Source organism: Somniosus microcephalus, chromosome 27, assembly GCF_052327205.1.
Source record: "Somniosus microcephalus isolate GS21.2 chromosome 27, FLI_Smic_1.0, whole genome shotgun sequence".
NCBI classification, from domain to species: Eukaryota; Metazoa; Chordata; class Chondrichthyes; order Squaliformes; family Somniosidae; genus Somniosus; species Somniosus microcephalus.
In genome coordinates this window covers 3,871,629-3,894,540 of record NC_141013.1, presented here as the reverse complement: position 1 = coordinate 3,894,540, position 22,912 = coordinate 3,871,629, and the positions used below count along the sequence as shown (strand labels likewise).

Genomic DNA, 22,912 nt, shown 5'->3' with positions numbered 1-22,912 from the left:
CTCTAATGTGAACCTCACGTAGAGTTAAATTAACTGATAGAAGGATTCGAGGGGAGTGGAGAACTTTTTTCCCCCCCAGAGGATGTGGGGGTCTGGAACTCACTGCCTGAAAGGGTGGTCGAGGCAGAAACCCTCATCACATTTAAAAAGTACTCGGATATGCACTTGAAGTGCCGTAACCTACAGGGCTACGGACCAAGAGCTGGAAAGTGGGATTAGGCTGGAGAGCTCTTTGTCGGCCGGCACGGACACGATGGGCCGAATGGCCTCCTTCTGTGCCGTAAATTTCTATGATTCTCACTGATTACCTGAGGAGCCCGGCACTGTTTGAGATCTTTGGACACTAGCAGAGGGTCGTGACGTGTATTCGCTGTCACCTAGTGCTGGAGTTCTCTTTTCCCAGGGTGTCTTGGCTCCTCCCTCGCGGATTGGCTGAACGGTCCCGCACGATGACGTGCTCGCTGTGGGGCGAACTGGGGAATTCAGAAAACACTCTGGCACTTCCTCTTCATCGATGTCGAAGCTATCGATATCAAAGCTCTCGTCGAACACCGAATCCTCTTCGATGCCGCAACCCCTGCCGTTGATGCTGAGCTGCTCCTGACCACGAGCGGTGCTCGCGCTTGGAGCAGACACCCGCGACGGTTCGTCCAGGTCACTTGCACCCTCCGCCTCGGGGGATCCATACGGGATGCGACCAAGTGGGGAACACGTGGACCGAGAGGCACTCGATGAGGCGGCCTCGTTCCCTCCTATTGAAAGATCTAGCTCGCCCCTTTGGCGAAGTGGCTTGTTCTGAAAGCACTTGCTGCCGGCAGCAGATAAAGCACAGTTCCTCCCCTTTTGTGCAGAGGATTGATCCATGGCAAAGAAATCTGTATCACTGAAAAAACTATCCCCAGGCAAGGCTAAAGTGTTCGAGGAAGATTTCTTGAACATAAATGTTTTAGGAGAACTCAGTCCCTGGGTTGAATTGAGAGAGATGGGAGGGAGAACAGAATCTGTGGAAATATTACTCTTCAAGGTATTCTGCTTGGGCAATGTAGCAGTTCTCGAGCTATCTCCATTCGGTATTTTCTGTGTTTCATTCTGATCAGCCAAAAGTTTCTTCCTAGAAAGGACAATAAAAATTCTTAGTTAGGCCCTCTATCAGACTCTCTGTAAATGGGCGGTGTGAAACAGAAATGGGCTGTCCTTATGGGGGCCGGTTCTCAAATACGGTACAGTATTCTACAGGCAACGAGAACAGGAAATAAACGGAACCTCTGCATTGCCCCTTCGCACCACTGGAGGGAGCTCCCAGTCACTGAGCACCTCCAGCGCCAGAATTGGCCAAACGGAGTGTGGGGCAAGTTCGGGTGAGTTTGTGACCTTGTAACTCCCATTCTGGCCAAGTGTAGTCTTCAGGTGAAGCAAGGTTAGAAGACGGGAAATAATTTAACCGAGATGTATGGACAGAACTCAGCCCCCATTTTAAAGTTGTACAGTCTGTCCTTATTTTTATATTTATTATAAATTCCTCTGTCCATATTTATAATAAAAAAGGTTGGCAGGATGTGCATGCAGATGCAAGATTCTAAGGGGGAGAAATTCATTATAGCCCTGTTTGGGGTGCTAAAATTAGCTAATGTTTCCAAACTTTTTTAAACTTTCGGTTTTGCGCTCCAAGAAGGAAGTGGAACACTAAGTCAAGCTCCACTTCCTTCCTGGAGCGTAGTCGGCAACAAGCGGGGCGGAGACTTCAGCAGCGCTCCACACCTGGCCGAGCAGCGCTGCCGCGTCCAAAGGCTCCTTCCCTCCCTTACAGGGAAAGGCCATCGCTGCAGGCTCTGCAATGTATAAAGTACCTACCTGGACCACCAAAGCAGCCACGACCCCGTGCGATCAGCCCGGCACTCAAGCAGAGCACCAGGCTGATGGATCGCGGGCAGGAACCCGCAAAAAAAAGCAGAACAGGAGAAGTATGTTTTTTTTTTTTTAAACTTACCTCGGCCACCTCGCCTTTAATCATCGCCCCTGAGATGGCTGGCCGCCCGATGCACGCCCCCTGCCGCTGTCGGGTGTTTTCAATCGGCACGGCTGTAGGGGGCAGAAGTCAAATTCGGGCCCGGGTCGCTACCGGAGCGATGATGTCACGATCTCTGGGCGCAGGAAATCGGGGCGCAACGTCGTAGCGCTGCCGCAAAACTCCCGCTGAATATGGCGGAGGTCGATGTCAGCGCCACGCCCGGTCGTAAAGCCATTTGCGCCCCGGAGGCGCGAACGGGAGGCGCAAAGGCATCCAATTTCGCCCCCTAATTGCTCGGTGCCATACTAGCAAAAAAAAAAATTGACAAGAACTTGCATTTATACAGCGCCTTTACCGTAGCAAAACGTCCAAGGCGCTTCACAGGAGCGATTATCAGACAAAATTTGACACCGAGCCAAAGAAGGAGACGTTAGAACAGATGACCAAAAGCTTGGTCAAAGAGGTAGGTTTTAAGGAGGAGAGAGAGACAGAGAGGTTTAGGGAGGGAATTCCAGAGCTTAGTGATGGGTGAACGGGTCTTGGAGCGGGTTAGGATACGGGCAGCAGAGTTCTGGATAAGCTGAAGTTTACAGAGGTTGGAAGATGGGAGGAAAGCCAGGAAAGTGTTGGAATAGTCGAGAGTGGAATAACGAAAGAATGGAGCTTTAACTGAACATCTCCCTGTCGTGGTCTAAAGGTTCCTGAATACAATGAAGGCTCCCGTGCGAGAGCCAGCACCTACCGGAGCGCTCTCTGCTGAAGCAGCTGGCTTGCACAGGACAGAACCTGCAGTTCACTCACAGGAATCTGGTCGACCAAGCTACAGATATCTTCCATTACTTGGAATAGCTGCTCGCTGCACCTTGTCGATGTACCTGTTTAATTGTAGAACGGACAAAGTCAGCGTCTTAATATACACAACATCTTAGTTTAAATATTTAGAAATGTAGCCGGCGCATTGGAAACCAATCACCAGATCGAAAGGGCCCTTTAAAATACTGAACAAGGCTGGCAACACACTGAAGACCCGTGACATACATACAGGAAACTCTTTGGTATCCGGCGCTGACAGGACCAGGATGGTGCCGGTTGATTAAAAATTCCGGATGACAGAGAGGGGTTATCTACCGAGGCTATTTTTAACAAACAAAAATAAAAAAATCAAGAAATGTGCAGTATACAGTAATTGGGTACTACCGGCAATGCGGGAGAGTCTGACTCTGTTATTGAGGTGTTCGGACTTCCGACAGCGCCAAGAAGCCGAGTAGTGGCAGTTTGGAGAACTACCCCCGCTGACTAACTCGGCCACTGCGGGAGACTCGGACTCGGCAACATTGCCGGTTATTGAGGTGTTGTTTTCGGAGTGAGAATTTTGCCGGTTAATAGAGAATTCCGGATATTGAGGTGCCGTTTAAACAAGTTTCCTGTATCAGGTAACTGTACGGGCAGACTCGCTGCGTATTTCCCGCATCTATTTCTATTCCCAACACTTGGAGATTTATTCTTTTTATTCAAATTACACAGAATTTACTCCACACGAGCCTCCTCCCACCTTACTTCATCTCACCCCATCAACACATCCTTCCATTATTCACGTGGCACTCGCTACCACAAGGAGTAGTTGAAGCGACTAGGTGCATTTAAGGGCGAAGCTAGATAAACCCATGAGGGAGAAAGGAATAGAAGGATATGCTGATAGGATGAGATGAAGAGGGGTGGGAGGAGGCTCATGTGGCGCATAAACACCGGCACGGACCAGTTGGGCCGAATGGCCTGTTTCTGTGCTGTTCATTCGATTTAATTCTCACCACTCAGTTTCTTCTGAATTCCTTATTGGATTTATTACCAACAATCATTAATAATCGTACTAGTCGATCTCCCGTGGCATTGTACATTGGCGTCGAACCAGGTGCGGCCTTCACAGCCAAGATAAAGGGTGAGGGAGGAGGGTAATGGGAGCTGGGAGAGCAGATTTAATTCAGTCGCCATTTTAATGTCCTTTATTCTTGTATTTCCATTATAAATTCCACATTTAGAATGGGAACTGCCTGTGTAAACTGGTCACCCTGTAATTAAATCTCATTGAAATGTATAAAATTCTTACAGGGCTTGACAAGGTAGATGCTAAGAGGATGTTTCCCCTGGCTGGGGAATCTAGAACCAGGGGCCACAGTCTCAGAATAAGGGGTCGGCCATTGAGGACTGAGATGAGGAGAAATTTCTTCACTCAGAGGCTGGTGAATCTTTGGAATTCTCTACCCCAGAGGGCTGTGGAGGCTCAGTCATTGAGTACCGTGGCTGCAGTGTGTACCATCTACAAGATGCACTGCAGCAACTCGCCAAGGCTTCTTCGGCAGCACATCCCAAACCCACGACCTCTTTCACCTAGAAGAACAAGGGCAGCAGGCGCATGGGAACACCACCACCTACAAGTCACACACCATCCTGACGTAGAAGTATATCACCAATCCTTCATCGTCGCTGGGTCAAAATCCTGGAACTCCCTCCCTAACAGCACTGTGGGAGCACCTACACCACACTGACTGCAGCGATTCAAGAAGGCGGCTCACCACCACCTTCTCAAGGGCAACTAGGGACGGGCAATAAATGCTGGCCTTGCCAGCGACACCCACATCCCATGAGCAAATATAGAAAACATATTCAAGACAAAGATCGATAGATTTTTGGACTCTAGGGGAATCAAGGGATATGGGGATAGTGCGGGAAAGTGGAGGAGATGAGGTCGAAAATCGGCCATGATCTTATTGAATGGCGGAGCGGGCTCGAGGGGCTGAATGGCCGACTCCTGCTCCTAATTCCTATGTTCTTAATTCCACCCTCCCTCCAGCGGCAGCTTCCATTCTAAATGTTGCTGTGGGAATTTATAACGGAAAAGGTTGACAGCAAGTGAATGCAGACATATCAGATTTATTATACACATTGCGATCACAATTTGAAACGTTTTACTCCTTTAGTACAACCTACAAAAGGAGGGAGTCCCAGCTAGTGCAGCCGTGGCTCACAACTCTTACCCTTACCTGTTCTATTATTTGATGCACACACTGGTCCTTCGGTGAGCTCCCCTTCTTGTGGCCGTGAGTTAGTCAAGGAGATGGATTTCTCTCTGGAACGCACGGTTTCTGCCGAGTCACTGTGGGCAGAGATCATTTCAGTAAAGGATTTTATTTAAAACGCCGCCCGCCCAGGAACTGTGCTCCGCACACACTGAACTGACAAAAGTGCCAAGCTGTCTTCTGCAAGCTTTGCTAGTTCTATAACCACCCCTGCAGAACGGGCAGCCAGCGGCGAACTGCAAGATAGTAATGATACTTTTAACATTTCCGCTGGGGTCCCAGATATCCAGCAACCTCCCAGCACTTTGGCAGTGATTGTGGAGCAGCTGCAGGTCAAATGGGGCGGGTTGGGGGAGGGATAATAAGCAACGTTTCTGCTAAGCTGCGCAGCCACGCCGCGCTCTGGAAGTCCCAGGCAGGCCCCTCAGCGGCTTTTAAATAGAAGAAACAGCGCATGCGCGAAAGATTAAATGGGTCGCGGAGCCACTTAAAGGCATTGCGCACTAAAAAAAAAATTAGAGGGAACATTGATTATAAGGGCACATTGATTATAAGGGCTTCATTTTTTGTGTCTCTGCTGTCCATTTTTGGACCAGCGAAAAATTGGACCTGCTTCACCCCCACCCTAAACCCCACGCTGTTGGGAGGAGGGATCGTGGGAGTTTGTAACATTCTACCATCAGGGGCAGTGAAAGGTGAAAGGGCAGTGAAAGGTGAAAGGGCAGTGCAATGCTTTTGCTATCAATATAAAAATGTCTTAATTCAAATGAAGTGCCTCTGGTGTAGAAGCTACAGAGCAGAGAGCCAATCGGGAGGGACAGGTTGTGGCCCTCAAACTTGGTGCCGTACTTTTCACTTCTTAAAAATATATTTTCGCACCATTTCAACCCCCCCCCACACCTAACCCCCCCCATTCGCCGAACTTGTTGTTCTTCTCATGCACCCCCTCCCTTTGCCCCAACATTGGTGGCTGTGCCTCAGGAAAAACAGGAATAGTAAAGTCATAATTCATTTGACAGCATGATCGTGAAGCCCAGGACAACTTGATTTTTGCTGGAGCGGGGCATCTCAACAGCGTGCACCGATCGGTAGACTCCTCCCGGCACCCTTCAACGCCAAACACTTCCTGCACCACAACTTGCTGGGAGTGCGAGCTGATAACGGGGCGGCGGGAGTGCGAGCTGATAACGGGGCGGCGGGAGTGCGAGCTGATAACGGGGCGGCGGGGGCAACGGGCCATCTGGGACCTCGGTGAACAACGGGACCAACTGTCTGTCTCCTGAACCAATGAGATTTAAGGACTGAGAAAGAAACAGGAACGATGGAGAAGGAAATTGGGTGAATTAGAGCCAAATCAGGTACAGAAAGAGAAATAAAAAGAGAGGGAAAAGAAAGATTGGATGAAGAGAGAGAAACAGAGGCAGAAAGGAAAAGTGAGGAAAAAATGTAAATATGTAAAAATGTCTAAGAACAATTTACTACCTGCAGGAATGAGAGTCCACGGTTTAAATGGTTCCCTTTCTGGGCTGCAGAGGTTGCGTGGCATCGCAGGAACATAAATCTCCTCATTAAAAAGATACTTACCCTGTTAAGGACCAGCCTTTTCTTTCTGTGGTGAGTTTAATGGGCAATTAATGTGCAAATGCAGCAATTTCTTGAAACTCACGGGGAGGTTAAGGGCCAGCTCTCGTTTTCGCGAGGCTAACTGCGGAGCGCCGCAAATCATCCCGCAATTCATGAGGAATCTCTTCCTCCCTACAAGTTGCTGAACGGTTTAAACATTAATAAACATTAACATTAAACCTGCCGCTATTTTGGCAGCAAATTCTGGCCTATTAATATTCTACATTCTGTAACTTGGGAAAATCTCTCCATGGAAAATGTCAGAAAATTACACTTTCAACCACAGGGTGGCACAACCTCCTCCCTTACAAGCTGTACCGCAAAAAAAAATGTTTGTACAGTACAAGGCAAACCTGAGACATTTGAGGAACGATGGCAGAGAGATCTGATCACTTTCAGGGGACGGCGGAATAAAATCAACCTCGCAGTCCTCGTTCTCTGGGTCACTGAGTTGCGCGTGGTCCTTGGGGATGGTATCCAGCTGTGGCTGGCTGCTCAGGAGGCTGTCGGCATCTGTCAGGTTAACTACACGAATCACAGAGAGTCAACAGGCAGCTCCAGCAAGCAATTAGGAAGACAAATGCTATGTTGGCCTTTATTGCAAAGGGATTGAAGTACAAGAGTAAGGAAGACTTGCTGCAATTATATAGGGCCCTGGTGAGACCACACCTGGAGTAGTGTGGACAGTTTTGGTCTCCTTACCTAAGGGAGGATATACTTGCCATAGAGGGAGTGCAGCAAAGGTTCACCAGATCGATTCCTGGGATGAGAGGGGGGTTGTCTTATGATGAGAGATTGAGCCTATACTCTCTGGAGTTTAGAAAAATGAGAGGTGATCTCATTGAAACATACAAGATTCTTACAGGGCTTGACAGGGTAGATGCAGGGAGGATGTTTCCCCTGGCTGGGGAGTCTAGAACCAGGGGTCACAGTCTCAGATTAAGGGGTCGGCCATTCAGGACTGAGATGAGGAGAAATGTCTTCACTCAGAGGGTGGTGAATCTTTGGAATTCTCTACCCCAGCGGACTGTGGAGGCTCAGTCATTGAGTATATTCAAGGCTGAGATCGATAGATTTTTAGGCACTAAGAGAATCAAGGGATATGGGGAACGGGCGGGAAAGTGTTGTTGAGGTCGATGATCAGCCATGATTTTATTGAATGGCGGAGCAGGCTCGAGGGGCCGAATGGCCGACTCCTGCTCCTATTTCTTATATTGGTGATTAAATGGACCATGAATATTTACACTTAAATCAGTGTAGGGTGGTGTATGTTTTTATGCAATGATCAACACAAAGCGGCAGGGGGTGAAAGGGTCACTCGATGTACACCATATATTGAGCCTGGGACTGTCCTGCCTTCATGGCTCAGCTCTTAAACTATCTTAACCAGCTGAGCCATTGGGGCAGCTCAGTATATTGCCCACTAAACTGTACTCTCCAGGATTCACACACTTGCTCATGAAAAAAAATCTAATTTTATTACACTGAAGGATACAGCAAAGGCTGTGGGCCCTGACAACATCCCGGCTGTCGTGCTGAAGACTTGTGCTCCAGAACTAGCCGCGCCTCTAGCCAAGCTGTTATAGTACAGCTACAACACTGGCATCTATCCGACAATGTGGAAAACGGCCCAGGTATGTCCTGTCCACAAAAAACAGGACAAATCCAATCTGGCCAATTACTGCCCCATCAGTCTACTCTCAATCATTAGCAAAGTGATGGAAGGTGTCATCGACAGTGCTATCAAACGGCACTTACTCACCAATAACCTGCTCACTGATGTCCAGTTTGGGTTCCCCCAAGACCACTCGGCTCCAGACCTCATTACAGCCTTGGTCCAAACATGGACAAAAGAGCTGAATTCCAGAGGTGAGGTGAGAGTGACTGCCCTTGACATCAAGGCAGCATTTGACTGAGTGTGGCATCAAGGAGCCCTAGTAAAACTGAAGTCAATGGGGATCAGGGGGAAAACGCTCCACTGGCTGGAGTCATACCTAGCACAAAGGAAGATGGTTGTGGTGGTTGGAGGTCAATCATCACAGCCCCAGGACATCGCTGCAGGAGTTCCTCAGGGCAGTGTCCTAGACCCAACCATCTTCAGCTGCTTCATCAATAACCTTCCCTCCAACATAAGGTCAGAAATGGGGATGTTCGCTGATGACTGCACAGTGTTCAGCGCCATTCAGAACTCCTCAGTTAATGCAGCAAGATCTGGATGACATTAAGGCTTGGGCTCATAAGTGGCAGGTAACATTCGCACGACACAAGTGCCAGGCAATGACTGTCTCCAACAAGCGAGAGTCTAAACACTGCCCCTTGACATTCAATGGCATTACCATCGCCAAATCCCCCACCATCAACATCCTGGGGTTCACCATTGACCAGAAGCTTAACTGGACCAGCCACATAAATACTGTGGCAACAAGAGCAGGTCAGAGGCTGGGTATTCTGCGGTGAGTGTCTCACCTCCTGACTCCCCAAAGCCTTTCCACCATCTACAAGGCACAAGTCAGGAGTGTGATGGAATACTCTCCACTTGCCTGGATGAATGCAGCACCAACAACACAAGAAGCTTGACACCGTCCAGGACAAAGCAGCCCGCTTGATTGGCACCCCATCCACCACCTTAAACATTCACTCCCTCCACCGCCGGCGCACTGTGGCTGCAGTGTGTACCATCTACAAGATGCACTGCAGCAACTCGCCAAGGCTTCTTCAGCAGCACCTCCCAAACCCGCGACCTCTACCACCTAGAAGGACAAGGGCAGCAGGCGCATGGGAACATCACCACCTCCAAGTTCCCCTCCAAGTCACACACCATCCTGACTTAGAAGTATATCGCCGTTCCTTCATCGTCGATGGGTCAAAATCCTGGCGCTCCCTCCCTAACAGCACTGTGGGAGCTCCTTCACCACACGGACTGCAGCGGTTCAAGGCGGCGGCTCACTGCCACCTTCTCAAGGGCAATTAGGGATGGGCAATAAATGCTGACCTGGCCAGCGACGCCCACATCCCAAGAACGAATAAAAAAAAGAAAATGTACAGCCCCCCCCCCCCCCCCCGGGCGCACAGCAACCCCACCGCTTCTTATCGTCACAATCATGTGTAGTTTTGTTATTAAACTAAATACAAAACCTCAGTGTGAAAGTTAGGCAGTGACAGGTTAGAATTCACCACCGAGGGCGGCTTGTATATTTTTTGCCTGATGTTTTTGGATTTGCGACTTAACTCAGTGCCCAGCTGTTTAAAGATCCGCGATTTCTCGCCCGTTACTGGAGCCTCCTGGAAGCAAACCAGTCATTTTGGACAACACCGTACAACAAAATACAACCAATCTTACTTTTCTCCTCTCCATCCTCCTTCCCGCTGCCATCTGACTCATCGTCGCTCAAGATGATCCTTGCACCGGAAGAGGAACTTTTCTTCCTTGGAGGGAAAGTCTCAATGCAATCTTCATCTTCGCTATGGGGAATCTCCTTCTGGGAACCGTCCAGGCAGATTACCAGGTCATCCACGCCCTTCGACTCTGTACAGAGTTCACTCGGAGACAGTCCAGCCGTATTGCTCTCGGTCAGAATAGCCACATTCTCCTCACCATCTGCATTCTTCAAATGGTGATCGTGCCCAGTTGGGTTTCTGGGTGAAGTCAGTCTGCTGGTGTGCACACTCTTCACTTTACTCGGCTCCTGCGCTGGCTGCTCGGTGCTTGAAGGCAAAGTTACGTTCAAACTGCTTTTTTCTTTCCACGGCGTTTCGAAATCATCCAGATCATCCCAGTCATCCAGGCTAATAACCGAGGCAAATGACTGGTCCGCATCAAGCTTCTTAGAAACAGGGCTGGTTATTCCCGCCTGCCTCAGAGGAGGGGAACCGTGTAACAAAGGAGGAGCCGTTCGAGAGAGTGACTCCGATTGTTTGGCACTTTGTCCCAAAGAGTTGCTGATTTTGGACTGCTGCTCGATAGGTTTCGCTGAACACGGGGTTGATTGCGGCTTGTTCGTGGTAACATTCTTAAAAGCATTCACATCCCTGTCCTTCAAAGCGCCGGTCCCGGTTACCCTTTGGAAACTGGGCGTTCCAACAGTGCCCGGGGTAATCCTCTTCTTGAATGTGAAAGACCTGCCAACGATGAATGAAATTCAAATGTGAGTCCCGTTTGGAGATCTGCTGCCGTTTTATGATATTGGTTCTAGGCATACTTAACAGCGCCAGAAAAGATATTCACTTTTTTTTAAATGTCATTCTGGGGATGTGGGCGTCGCTGGCAAGGCCGGCATTTATTGCCCATCCCTGGTTGACCCGAGAAGGCGCCTTCTTCTCGATCCGCTGGGTAACGGATTTGATGCAACCAAATGGCTCGCTCGGCCACTTCAGAGGGCAGCTCAGAGACAACTAGTGGGATTTTACAACAATCCGACAGCTTCACGCTTTTTATTTCCAGATTGTTTTCTAAAAACAGTCACAGTGGGATCTGAACTCTCATTCTCTGGATTACTAATCCGGTAACATAACCACATTATCTTAACCATGGCGGTTGTGTTACGGGGCAGTACACTTTCAATTCCGGTCACCGCACTACGGTGGGAACATCCTGGTACTGCAGAAGGTACAGTCAAGGCAACTAAATCATAGAATCACAGCACAGAAAGAGGCCATTTGGCCCATCGTGCCTGTGCCGGCTCTTTGAAAGAGCTCCAATTAATCCCATTCCCCCTGCTCTTTCCCCAGAGCCCTGCAAATTTTTCCCCTTCAAGTATTTATCCAACTCTCTTTTGAAAGTTACTATTGAATCTGCTCCCACCGCCCTCAGGCAGCGCGTTCCAGATCACAACAACTCGCTGCGGAAATGTTTTTCTTCCCCTTGTGCCACCTCTGGTTCCTTTGCCAATCACCTTCAATCTGTGTCCTCTGGTTACCGACCCTCCTGCCAGTGGAAAGTTTCTCCTTATTTACTCTATCAAAACCCTTCATGATTTTGAACACCTCTATTAAATTTCCCCTTAGCCTTCTCTGCTCCAAGAACAACCCCAGCTTCTCCAATCTCTCCACATAACTGAAGTCCCTCATCCCTGGCACCATTATGGTAAATCTCCTCAGCATGTTCGCCAAGGGCTTGGCATCCTTCCTAAAGTGCGGTGCCCAGATTGGATATCTTGGATTTAGCGCCTGCGTTACGAGCAGAGACTAGGGAATTTGGGAATGTTTACACTGGAGAAAGATGACTCGGACGATTGAAGCTTCCTGCTTTTGGAGTATAGATAAATTGAACCTTACGGACATGTTTGACAATCATGAGCTCTATAACAAGAGGTCACGGACTCACAGTCAGGGGAGGACAACTAGTGATTAGATTTAAGTACATCACACAAAACAGTGTGTGTGGGGGACGGATTGCCCTGGAGGAGTGTGTCAGCAAATTCAACAGTTAGATGCAAATACTACTTCAAATACGAATTCTTATAAAGACACACAAGACGTGCTTAATCAATGCACATTTTAATTTGCTATACCTGCTGCTAACACCACCACAACTAACAATGTACTGTATACAGAAGTAGCACCACTCAGCTACACAGTATTGCATTACCTCGCTCCGACCAGCTCCGCAGTACATACCCTTGCTTGCTTCTCCCGAGTGAGAGCTTGTTCTGGACTCCCTTCTCCGAGTGAAGCTCCAGCTGTTTCTGGAGGTTGTTCTGTGGTAAGCAAGTCATTCTGCAGAACAAAAGCGAGCTAGAATAAGCATCAGTCTGTGTTAACATAAATGCTCAGTGACGACTTCATTTATATTCCTATTTTTTTAAATTATGGTTTTTACTTTCTCTTTGCATCCCACCCCTCCCTGGTCAATGACCCCCCACCCCAGGTTTCTGCCGATGCTGCAATGCAACGATCTACATGGAGTTGCACAAACGTGATCCAAGATGATTCCCATTCTGGTTTTCTTTCACTCCCCAGGTGCCATCTTCGCTCAGTTTGGTTCGCACTGAGTCAGAGGTTTATGGGTTCAAGACCCACTACCAAGAATTGAACGCATAGTCTAGACTGACACCTCAGTGTAGCACGGAGTGAGTGCTGCATTGTCAAACGTGCCATTCTTCAGATGGAAAACTGTACCTTGGTGCTCCTGTCTGACCTATCGAGTGATTGTAATCCGAGTACGGACGTAGTAACGGATGAGCTCAGTTGGACTTTTATATAAGCATTATTATAATATGCAATAGATAGATAAGCATTAACACGGTTTCATCCGTGGCTCGGTGGGCAGCACCCTCGTCTGAGTCAGAAGGTTGTAGGTTCAAGTCCCAATCCGGGCCGACACTCCAGTGCAGTACTGAGGGAGCTCCGCACTGTCAGAGGGGCAGTACTGAGGGAGCGCCGCGCTGTCGGAGGAGCGGTGCCGAGGGAGCGCCGCGCTGTCGGAGGGGCTGTGCCGAGGGAGCGCCGCGCTGTCGGAGGGGCGGTGCCGAGGGAGCGCCGCGCTGTCGGAGGGGCGGTGCCGAGGGAGCGCCGCGCTGTCGGGGGAGCGCCGCGCTGTCGGAGGGGCGGTGCCGAGGGAGCGCCGCGCTGTCGGAGGGGCGGTGCCGAGGGAGCGCCGCGCTGTCGGAGGGGCGGTGCCGAGGGAGCGCCGCGCTGTCGGAGGGGCGGTGCCGAGGGAGCGCCGCGCTGTCGGAGGGGCGGTGCCGAGGGAGCGCCGCGCTGTCGGAGGGGCGGTGCCGAGGGAGCGCCGCGCTGTCGGAGGGGCGGTGCCGAGGGAGCGCCGCGCTGTCGGAGGGGCGGTGCCGAGGGAGCGCCGCGCTGTCGGAGGGGCGGTGCCGAGGGAGCGCCGCGCTGTCGGAGGGGCGGTGCCGAGGGAGCGCCGCGCTGTCGGAGGGGCGGTGCCGAGGGAGCGCCGCGCTGTCGGAGGGGCGGTGCCGAGGGAGCGCCGCGCTGTCGGAGGGGCGGTGCCGAGGGAGCGCCGCGCTGTCGGAGGGGCGGTGCCGAGGGAGCGCCGCGCTGTCGGAGGGGCGGTGCCGAGGGAGCGCCGCGCTGTCGGAGGGGCGGTGCCGAGGGAGCGCCGCGCTGTCGGAGGGGCGGTGCCGAGGGAGCGCCGCGCTGTCGGAGGGGCGGTGCCGAGGGAGCGCCGCGCTGTCGGAGGGGCGGTGCCGAGGGAGCGCCGCGCTGTCGGAGGGGCGGTGCCGAGGGAGCGCCGCGCTGTCGGAGGGGCGGTGCCGAGGGAGCGCCGCGCTGTCGGAGGGGCGGTGCCGAGGGAGCGCCTCGCTGTCGGAGGGGCGGTGCCGAGGGAGCGCCGCGCTGTCGGAGGGGCGGTGCCGAGGGAGCGCCGCGCTGTCGGAGGGGCGGTGCCGAGGGAGCGCCGCGCTGTCGGAGGGGCGGTGCCTAGGGAGCGCCGCGCTGTCGGAGGGGCGGTACCGAGGGAGCGCCGCGCTGTCGGAGGGACGGTACCGAGGGAGCGCCGCGCTGTCGGAGGGACGGTACCGAGGGAGCGCCGCGCTGTCGGAGGGACGGTACCGAGGGAGCGCCGCGCTGTCGGAGTGACGGTACCGAGGGAGCGCCGCGCTGTCGGAGTGACGGTACTGAGGGAGCGCCGCACTGTCGGAGGGCCGGTACTGAGGGAGCGCCGCACTGTCGGAGGGGCGGTGCTGAGGGAGCGCCGCACTGTCGGAGGGGCGGTACTGAGGGAGCGCCGCACTGTCGGAGGGGCGGTGCTGAGGGAGAGCCGCACTGTCGGAGGGGCGGTGCTGAGGGAGCGCCGCACTGTCGGAGGGGCGGTGCTGAGGGAGAGCCGCAACCACTGCAAACCGAGCACGGTCCCTTTAAGGGGCCTGCAATCCGCTCCCAGACACCCGGCGGCCCCGCTCACCTGCTCCCGGTCTCTGCGGCCCCGGACCCCGGTCTCTCTCACTGTCTCTCCCCCGGACCCCGGTCTCTCTCACTGTCTCTCCCCCGGGCCCTCTCTCTCTTTCTCTTTCTCCCGGTTTCTCTCCGGTCCAAGTTCCCGCGCAAACTCCTGAGCCGAACCTCCGCCGTATCCAGGAAGTGGGTCAGAGGTCGAGAGTCCACTTCCGGCGCTGGTTCTCTTACAACAACAACAACTCTCTCAGGGTGAGGATTTCTCACCATTTCAAAATAATCTGCAACTTACACAAGCTAACACAAAGGAACCGGAGGGCATCGTCACCCCCGGAACCACATTTTAATTTAAATTGTTAAGGTTCCTTTAATTTTTTTTAGTTAAAGTTTATTAGTTTATGTACCCACAGCCACTCACAATGTCAGCTGTGGCTCAGTGGGCAGCTCGCTCGCCTCGGAGTCAGAAGGTGTGGGCGGCCAGGCCCTGAATCCCGGAGTTTCCATTATGCTGGATCTCCTCCCACCTTTGCGTCCACCCCATTTCCCACTGTCGTTTCTCGTGGCTGTGTACAACTAGAGACTGGGTTTGTTGGAATTCAGTCGTCAGCCGTGGCTCAGCCAGCAGCACTCTCGCCTCGGAGTCAAGGTTGTGGGTTCAAGTCCCACTTCAGAGACTTCATAAATCTAGGCTAACACTCCAGTGCAGCGCTGAGGGAGCGCTGCACTGTCGGAGGTGCCGTTTTTCGGGTGAGACGTTAAACCGAGGCCCCGTCTGCTCTCTCAGATGGACGTAAAAGGTCCTATGGCACTATTTCGAAGAAGAGCAGGGGAGTTCTCCCCGCTGTCTTGGCCAATATTTATCCCTCAACCAACATAACAAAAACAGATGATCTGGTCATTATCACATTGCTGTTTGTGGGAGCTTGCTGTGTGCAAATTAGCTGCCACGTTTCCTACATTACAACAGTGACTACACTTCAGAAAAAGTACTTCATTGGCTGTAAAGCGCTTTGAGACGTCCGGTGGTCGTGAAAGGCGCTATAGAAATGCAAGTCTTTTTTCACAATTAAATCAAAAGATTTGATCAGGATTAATAGAAATAAAAAATTACCAATACAACACATTTTATTATTTTTAATAATACATTTCCATAGAATGCAGTTTATAATGTTCCAGTCTCATTCTGCCCCTGTTTTAAGTCTTCCCACATCATATCGTCCTTGGGCAAAAATAGGAACTAACTGGAAAAATGGAAAATTGTTCGCCGTAATTGCAATGGCTAGTTGCAGTAAGAAAAAAAACCCTGGGTAGTTGACATAAAACCTGAAGCCTAACAGAAAGATGTGACTGGGGAAACGTAGAAATGGAAGAAAAGTTAATAATAAAATAACAGAAAGAAAGAACTTGCGTTTATCTAGCACCTTTGCCATCCTCAGGATGTTCCAGTGTGCTTCACTAATAATTATTTCTTGAGATGTAGTCAGTGTTGTTTTGTAGGCAAACACAGCAGCCATTTAACAGCAACCCGATCATTGAGCAGTAAATCTGTTTTGCTGGTGTTGGTTGAAGAATCAATGTTGACCAGGATAGCAGGAGAACTTCGCTGCTCCTCTTCAAATCGTCCCATAGAATCTTTTATACCCACTTAAACAGACAAGGGCTTAGTTTAATGTCTTCCAAGATTAAGCAACCCTGACAATGCATCATTCCCTCAGTACTGCACTGAAGGGTCAGTCTGGAGTATGTGCTCAAAGTCACTGGGGTGGGACTATGAACCCACACCTTCTGGTTCAGAGGCAAGCGTGCTACCCACTGAGCCACAGCTGACACCTGACAAAATTGCCATAAGTTGATATTAATATGTATTTTTCTGTGATGCTTTGATTGCAGGTTTAAAAGAATTCATAGATGGAGATCAGGATCTCTTTCTCTATAAATCAGTCCTTATTTATGTCAGTTCATCGCAATCAGCAACATACTCAGAGAGAACACGAGAGTGGCTGTGCGGGAAATGGTAAAGTCACACGGGTACAACAGATTGGAATTAAGGTGAATTGTTGGGAGGGATTGGAGGGAGCTTTTCTCTGCGAGTAACTCATTGTTGTAGAGAAATGGAAATATATCCCCATTCCCCGGCACTGGTATTACAAAAAAAAACATAAAAAGTAAAAATAATCATGTGCTGGTGACAACTGAGTTTATCAAAATGTCAATGTGCACCTTACGAATGAAAGAGAAAAACTAGACACTTGATCGCAAAAGGATAGAAACTTTATTGCAGTTATAAAAAGCTTGACAGAAAACTAAACAAAAATGAAACACATGGGTAGAAATTATGATACACACTGTTCGCGTACAAATGCTTAACACTATTGTACTTAATTCAAACTCGATGAAAATAGCACAGAGAGGAATTTGGGTGCATTAAGCGGGTAGTGGCCATCTGGATCTCTCTCCTCCAAAAAGCTGTTGAGGCTGGGGGTCAATTGAAAATTTAAAAACTGAGATTGATAGATTTTTGTTAGGCAAGGGTATTAAAGGTTACAGAACCAAGGCGGGTAGATGGCGTTAAGCTACAGATCAGCCATAATCTAATTCAATGGCAGAACAGGCTCGAGGGGCTGAATGGCCTCCTCCTGTTCCTAAACATTTGTATGAAAACAGCAGTGATTTAAGTTTCCAACCTATAATCTTTCCGCTAATATAACTAACATCTACCAGGCATGAAGGTATCCTGCCTGATTGATGGAGGCTGGCATTGAAACTGAAGAGTAAACCTGTTTTAAGTATCACATTACAGCAGATGTCTACAAGCATCACTCACATTACAATACACGGCAAGTCTTCTCAGTGAGTCACAATGTAAATGTGTTTTGCGGTTTCATATTTAAAATAAAAACAGCAAGCGCTGGAGATCCTCGGCAGCTCAATCAGCAACTGACCAAAGGTCTGCTCCTGGGCCTGGCCAAAGGTCTCCTCCTGGGCCTGGCCAAAGGTCTCCTCCTGGGCCTGGCCAAAGGTCTGCTCCTGGGCCTGGCCAAAGGTTTCCTCCTGGGCCTGGCTAAAGGTCTGCTCCTGGGCCTGGCCAAAGGTTTGCTCCTGGGCCTGGCCAAAGGTCTGCTCCTGGGCCTGGCCAAAGGTCTGCTCCTGGGCCTGGCTAAAGGTCTGCTCCTGGGCCTGGCCAAAGGTCTCCCCCTGGGCCTGGCCAAAGGTCTGCTCCTGGGCCTGGCCAAAGGTCTGCTCCTGGGCCTGGCCAAAGGTCTGCTCCTGGGCCTGGCCAAAGGTCTGCTCCTGGGCCTGGCCAAAGGTCTGCTCCTGGGCCTGGCCAAAGGTCTGCTCCTGGGCCTGGCTAAAGGTCTGCTCCTGGGCCTGGCCAAAGGTCTCCCCCTGGGCCTGGCCAAGGTGCTCATCCACAGGCTCAGCTTGGACGCGGCCCCTGGAGGCTGAGGGACGCTCTTTGTTGCCCCGCCTCTACTTCCGCGGTAATAACAACAGAAGACGCTGGAAAAACTCAGCAGGCCAGGCAACATCCGTGGAGAGAGAAATAGAGTCAACGTTTCAGGTCGAAACCCTTCTACAGAACTGAGAAAAAAAAGGCAGGAAATGAAACAGATTAAAAGGCCAGTTTGGGGGCTGGGAAATGGGGGAGGAGATGAAAGAACAAAAGGGAAGTGAAGAGACATTAAGAGATATTCAAGACGAGATGGTAATAGGACAGGTAAAAGAGAGAAAGGATGGCTCTAGATGAAGTGCGAAACGCGCTGGCAGAGTGAGAGACAGCTGCCATGGGGAGAGAAAAAAAGGAAAAGGCACAAACCGAAGGTGTGGATAAAAAATATATAGAAATATAATCGGGGCCGAGGTTATGATCTGAAATTGTTGAACTTGATATTGAGTCCGGAAGGCTGTAAAGTGCCTAATCTACTTCCGCGGTCTTGGCCGCACCTGGGCGGCCCTGGAGAGGGAGGGAGCGCCCGGTGCCCGCCGGTCCGTGTGAGGACTTCCGTGACCGGTGGGCACCAGAGTGACTGGAGTGTGTAGTCGACACCGGCAACAGTCTTAGGCCTAGAAATGGGGCGCCAAGCTCGCCTGGGCGCCGGAATTACCGCTGCGATCGGAGCCGTTGCGCCCGCCGGAAATTCAGCTTGAGCGCCCCAAGAGGGACGCGGGCGCTGCTCGAGGCGCCCCGTGTCCCTCTTGGGGCGCTGAAATTGAATATCGCAGCGCAACGTGCCGCAGCGTCCAGCGCAATGACCGATCGCGAGTGCCAGCAAAAGAGCCCGGCACCGAGGAGAAGTGCCGGGCTCTCGGGACACAGCCGGCACTGCCCGGGGGGGGGGGGATCAGGAGGCCGGGGACGGAGGTGCTGGCAGGCGGCCAGCGAAAAAATGGCCGCCCCGCACCTCCACCTTAATTTGCGCCACTACCGCCACAGGTAGGCCCCGTGAACCGGGCGCGAATTGCGACCGGCGCTACAGAGGCGGGCGCGACCAAATATCGCGATCGGGGCGGTAGCGGGGCGCTGCGCACACCGATGACGTCATCGGTGGCGGCGCAGCGCTACAGGCTAACGCCGCCATTAGCGCCCCGCTAAATATCGCGGGAGGCGTGGCCAGTGGCGCTAAAGCCACTGAGTGCCCTCTTTAGGCGCTAACTGGTGGCACAGCCCACCGAATTTCTAGGCCTTATTATTTAAGTTTATAAAGTTGCCTTTGTTTTTAGGGTTAAGCTCTTTATTAGTTGTGACCCTTTGTAAGGGAGGGGGCACTTTGGGTGTCCGGTTGATGACACAGTGTCTCTTTATTGGTTATTTCAGAAAAGGCAAATGTAAAAGGACAGGTTGACATCTGAAGCTGCTGCCTCTGTGTGGCGGTTTGCGAGTCTGCACACAGGTCCCATACTTGTCAGTTTCTGCTCCACTCTTAGTTTTGGTAAGTCTTATAAAGAGGTTGTCCTGCCTCTCTCCAGTTCTGACGACAGGTCTAAATCTGAAACTTTAACCCGCCTTTGCTCTTTTCAGAGGTCGATGAGATTTCTCCATATTTCCAACGTGTTTTAGATTTGCAGCATTGAGATTTAAAAAAAAAATTATTATTATTTATTAAAATGTTGCCACTGAAGTGCAAGGAGCTCATTGACAGAAATATTCAGCTTCAGTCTTGGCCCTCTAGATAAAAATGATCAATTTGCATCTCTTTGCAACTGTTTTTTATATCATTCGTTCAGCAATCCAATCAGCACTTTGATTTTTTTTTTAAAACATTCATTTCACACAACAGAGATTCATTTTGTAAAATGTGTGCTTGCCTCCAGTTGAAATTTATCACTAGTTTGACTGGATTTAGTGTAGTGAGCGTTTAAAACCAGTTGTTAGAGATAATTTTATAATCAGTGTTTAAATCAGAAATTGTATGTCCACTCAGTATGTGATTTGAACCCATAATTCATAGTAAGAACCGATTTGGAAAACATGCATATTTAGTATTATTTTAAAGCATTAATCAGCATTGAGAATGTTTCCCTTGTGTCACATTGGCCCTGTGATTGAATAAGGTCTCTGCCTGGGATCCATTGTACCTGGGCCGCCCGTCACCTCAGAGCTGGGGGATGGGGTAGGAGGCACATGCAGCCAATCCACACATGTTCTTCCCTCGTTCAATGTAGAAATATCTAAATAAACACACAAAGAAAGAAAGACTTGCATTTATATAGCGCCTTTCACGACCTCAGGACAACCCAAAGCACTTTACAGCCAAGGAAGCACTTTCTTGAAGTGCAGTCACTGCTTTAATGTAGGAAACGCGGCAGCCAATTTTGCGCACAGCAAGCTCCCACACACAGCAGGATGGAGAGACATGGGTCTGTGGCAAGTTTTGAGGGAGTGTTTTTTAGCGTTAATGTTACAATGACAAGGCTGTTTCTGGCAGTTGAGTAGCTTGTTACTGTAAGCCGTGATCGAGTGGCCCTTGTCTCCGGATGGCCCAGCACTTATACCACCACTGTGTGTCCTGGAAACCCAGTCGACCAAGGGTAGTTCAGCTCCTGCGCATTTTTATCGCTAGATTCACCAAACAAAATACACTCGGCCAAATCCGGTCACACACCGATGTCTCGAGAGTGTTGCACGGATCAGTGTTTACAAATAGCTTTTTAAGTCACTTTACGGACTCCCAGGCTGCCTGTAACTTTCTGCAGCCTGGATGAGTCCGTGTTTCAAGTTTACACTGAGTACGAGAGGTTTCAGCCCCTGTTCCACCATTTGAAGGGGGCTGCTTTTCAACCTCTGGCTCCACTTCAGTCCCATGCTCCTGATCTTTGGCCGCCCGGTACAGTGGGGGGGTGGTGGGGGCTGCGGGTAAGGTCAGAGGACCTCCCCATGGGCTCTGCTCCTGGGCCTGGCCAAGGTGGCCGTGAACAGGTCCAGGTTGGATGCGGCCCGTTGGGGGGGCGGGGGGGAGGTGGGTGGCATCGCTCTGCCTGTCTCTCTACCGTGGCTTTGCCCACGCATCGGGTGGCTGTGGAGAAGGAGCACCCCCCCTCCCTCCTGCCGACGCACCCCTTTCCTGGCTCCCTATTCCAGCTGTGTAAAGAAATGCTTCCCGGAACCAGGCCTAAACTTGTCCGGCCATCTTGTCCTGGGTTTACTCTATCCTGTTACCTCTGATAGATGTTTATCCAGAGGTAGAATTAGGTTAAAAGGAGCAACCAACATAGGCACAAACATATTATGAGATCGATAGATTTTTGGACTCTAGGGGAATCGAGGGATATGGGGGTAGTGCAGGAAAGTGGAGTTGAGGTCGAAGATCAGCCATGATCTTATTGAATGGCAGAGCAGGCTCGAGGGGCCGAATGGCCGACTCCTGCTCCTATTTCTTATGTTCTTATATTGGTGATTAAATGGACCATGAATATTTACACTTAAATCAGTGTAGGGTGGTGTATGTTTTTATGCAATGATCAACACAAAGCGGCAGGGGGTGAAAGGGTCACTCGATGTACACCATATATTGAGCCTGGGATCTTCCTGCCTTCATGGCTCAGCTCTTAAACTATCTTAACCAGCTGAGCCATTGGGGCAGCTCAGTATATTGCCCACTAAACTGTACTCTCCAGGATTCACACACTTGCTTATGAAAAAAATAAATCTAATTTTATTATACTGAAGAAAATGTACAGACCCATCGATTCCCCAAGCAGCGCCCCAGGAGTTCTTCACAATCCAGTACTTGGTCCCATTGGACAGTCCGTAACCCACAGCCAGGACAGCGTGGTTCACCTTGTCTGGGGTGGAGTCGCAGTTTGGACTGTTGAAGAATTAAGTTTAAAAAAAAACATATTTCAATACGTTAAATTTTTACATTTGAGTGCAGTTCCTGTCAACTTTTCCCACTATAAATTCCTGTGTCAACATTCATAATGGGAGCTGCCTATGTAAACATCACGCTGTGATTGCAGCACCACCAGTGGCACGAGGGTTTAATTGCAGTGTGACAAGTTTACATAGGCAGTTTTCATTATAAATGCGGACACAGGAATTTATAATAGGGATATAAAAATAAGGACTGAATTACGATGCAACACCATGAGAAATCAACTCAAATTTCCAACAAAAATTTTTTGGGAAAAGCAAATCTGCCAGAAATGGTCTCAAGCATCTTCAAGGATTCGAGAAACCAGGAGTCATAGGTTAAGATTTAGAACGCTGGGAGTAAGAGAGGTGAGGCAGAACCTTTTTATCCAGTGAGTGGTAGAGTTATGGAATCAATGATTGGGGAAGGGGACTGAAGTGGACGGTGGAAATGGGTCCACAAGACAATTGGATGAGTTTGAGGAGAGACGAGGGATTGAGGGGTACAGAGCAGTGATAAGTTAATGGGGTTCATCACTGAAAATGAATGGGTTTGTTGGGTGTTCATACTTTATCAAAATCCTCCATCTTGGAATTCTTGACCTGTCTCTAGAAAAGAGAAGGCTGAGGGGTGACCTGATAGAGGACTTTAAGATAATGAAAGGGTTCGATAGGGTAGACATAGAGAAGATGTTTCCACTTGTGGGGGAGACCAGAACTAGGGGCCATAAATATACGATAGTCACTAATAAATCCAGTAGGGAATTCAAGAGAAACTTCTTTACCCAGAGAGTGGTGAGAATGTGGAACTCACTACCACAGGGAGTAGTTGAGAATAGCACTGATGCAGTCAAGGGGAAGCTAGGTAAAGACATGAGGGAGAAAGGAGTAGAAGGATATGTTGATGGGGTGAGATGAAGAGGGTGGGAGGAGCCTCGAGTGGAGCATAAACACCAGCACAGGCCAGTTGGGCCGAATGGCCTGATTCTGTGCTGTAAATTTTAT

The 22,912-nt window shown here is 50.3% G+C and overlaps 2 protein-coding genes across 5 annotated transcripts in view; both read right to left on the bottom strand.

Moving 5' to 3' along the window:
• Positions 1-15,128, bottom strand: part of blm (BLM RecQ like helicase) — a 49,244-nt gene extending 34,116 nt beyond the window's left edge. Inside the window, exons 1-7 of one of the 4 annotated variants that reach the window (XM_085968380.1) lie at positions 14,975-15,128; positions 12,322-12,420; positions 10,046-10,824; positions 7,059-7,230; positions 5,047-5,159; positions 2,751-2,883; positions 309-1,111 (exon numbers count right to left, since the gene is read on the bottom strand). In XM_085968380.1, the coding sequence (XP_085824506.1) occupies positions 309-1,111; positions 2,751-2,883; positions 5,047-5,159; positions 7,059-7,230; positions 10,046-10,824; positions 12,322-12,420; positions 14,975-15,060 (2,185 nt within the window). In that variant the 5' untranslated portion in view covers positions 15,061-15,128. Of the gene's footprint in view, positions 1-308; positions 1,112-2,750; positions 2,884-5,046; positions 5,160-7,058; positions 7,231-10,045; positions 10,825-12,292; positions 12,421-14,566; positions 14,751-14,974 lie in introns of those variants that run through there. The other 3 variants (XM_085968377.1, XM_085968378.1, XM_085968381.1) reach the window with 3 other exon arrangements.
• A 1,677-nt stretch (positions 15,129-16,805) lies between these two features.
• The window catches only part of ctsh (cathepsin H), a 33,715-nt gene continuing 27,608 nt past the window's right edge, over positions 16,806-22,912 (bottom strand). Inside the window, exons 11-12 of the mRNA XM_085968382.1 lie at positions 21,738-21,863; positions 16,806-20,226 (exon numbers count right to left, since the gene is read on the bottom strand). Of these exons, the coding sequence (XP_085824508.1) occupies positions 20,151-20,226; positions 21,738-21,863 (202 nt within the window). The 3' untranslated portion in view covers positions 16,806-20,150. The remainder of the gene's footprint in view (positions 20,227-21,737; positions 21,864-22,912) is intronic.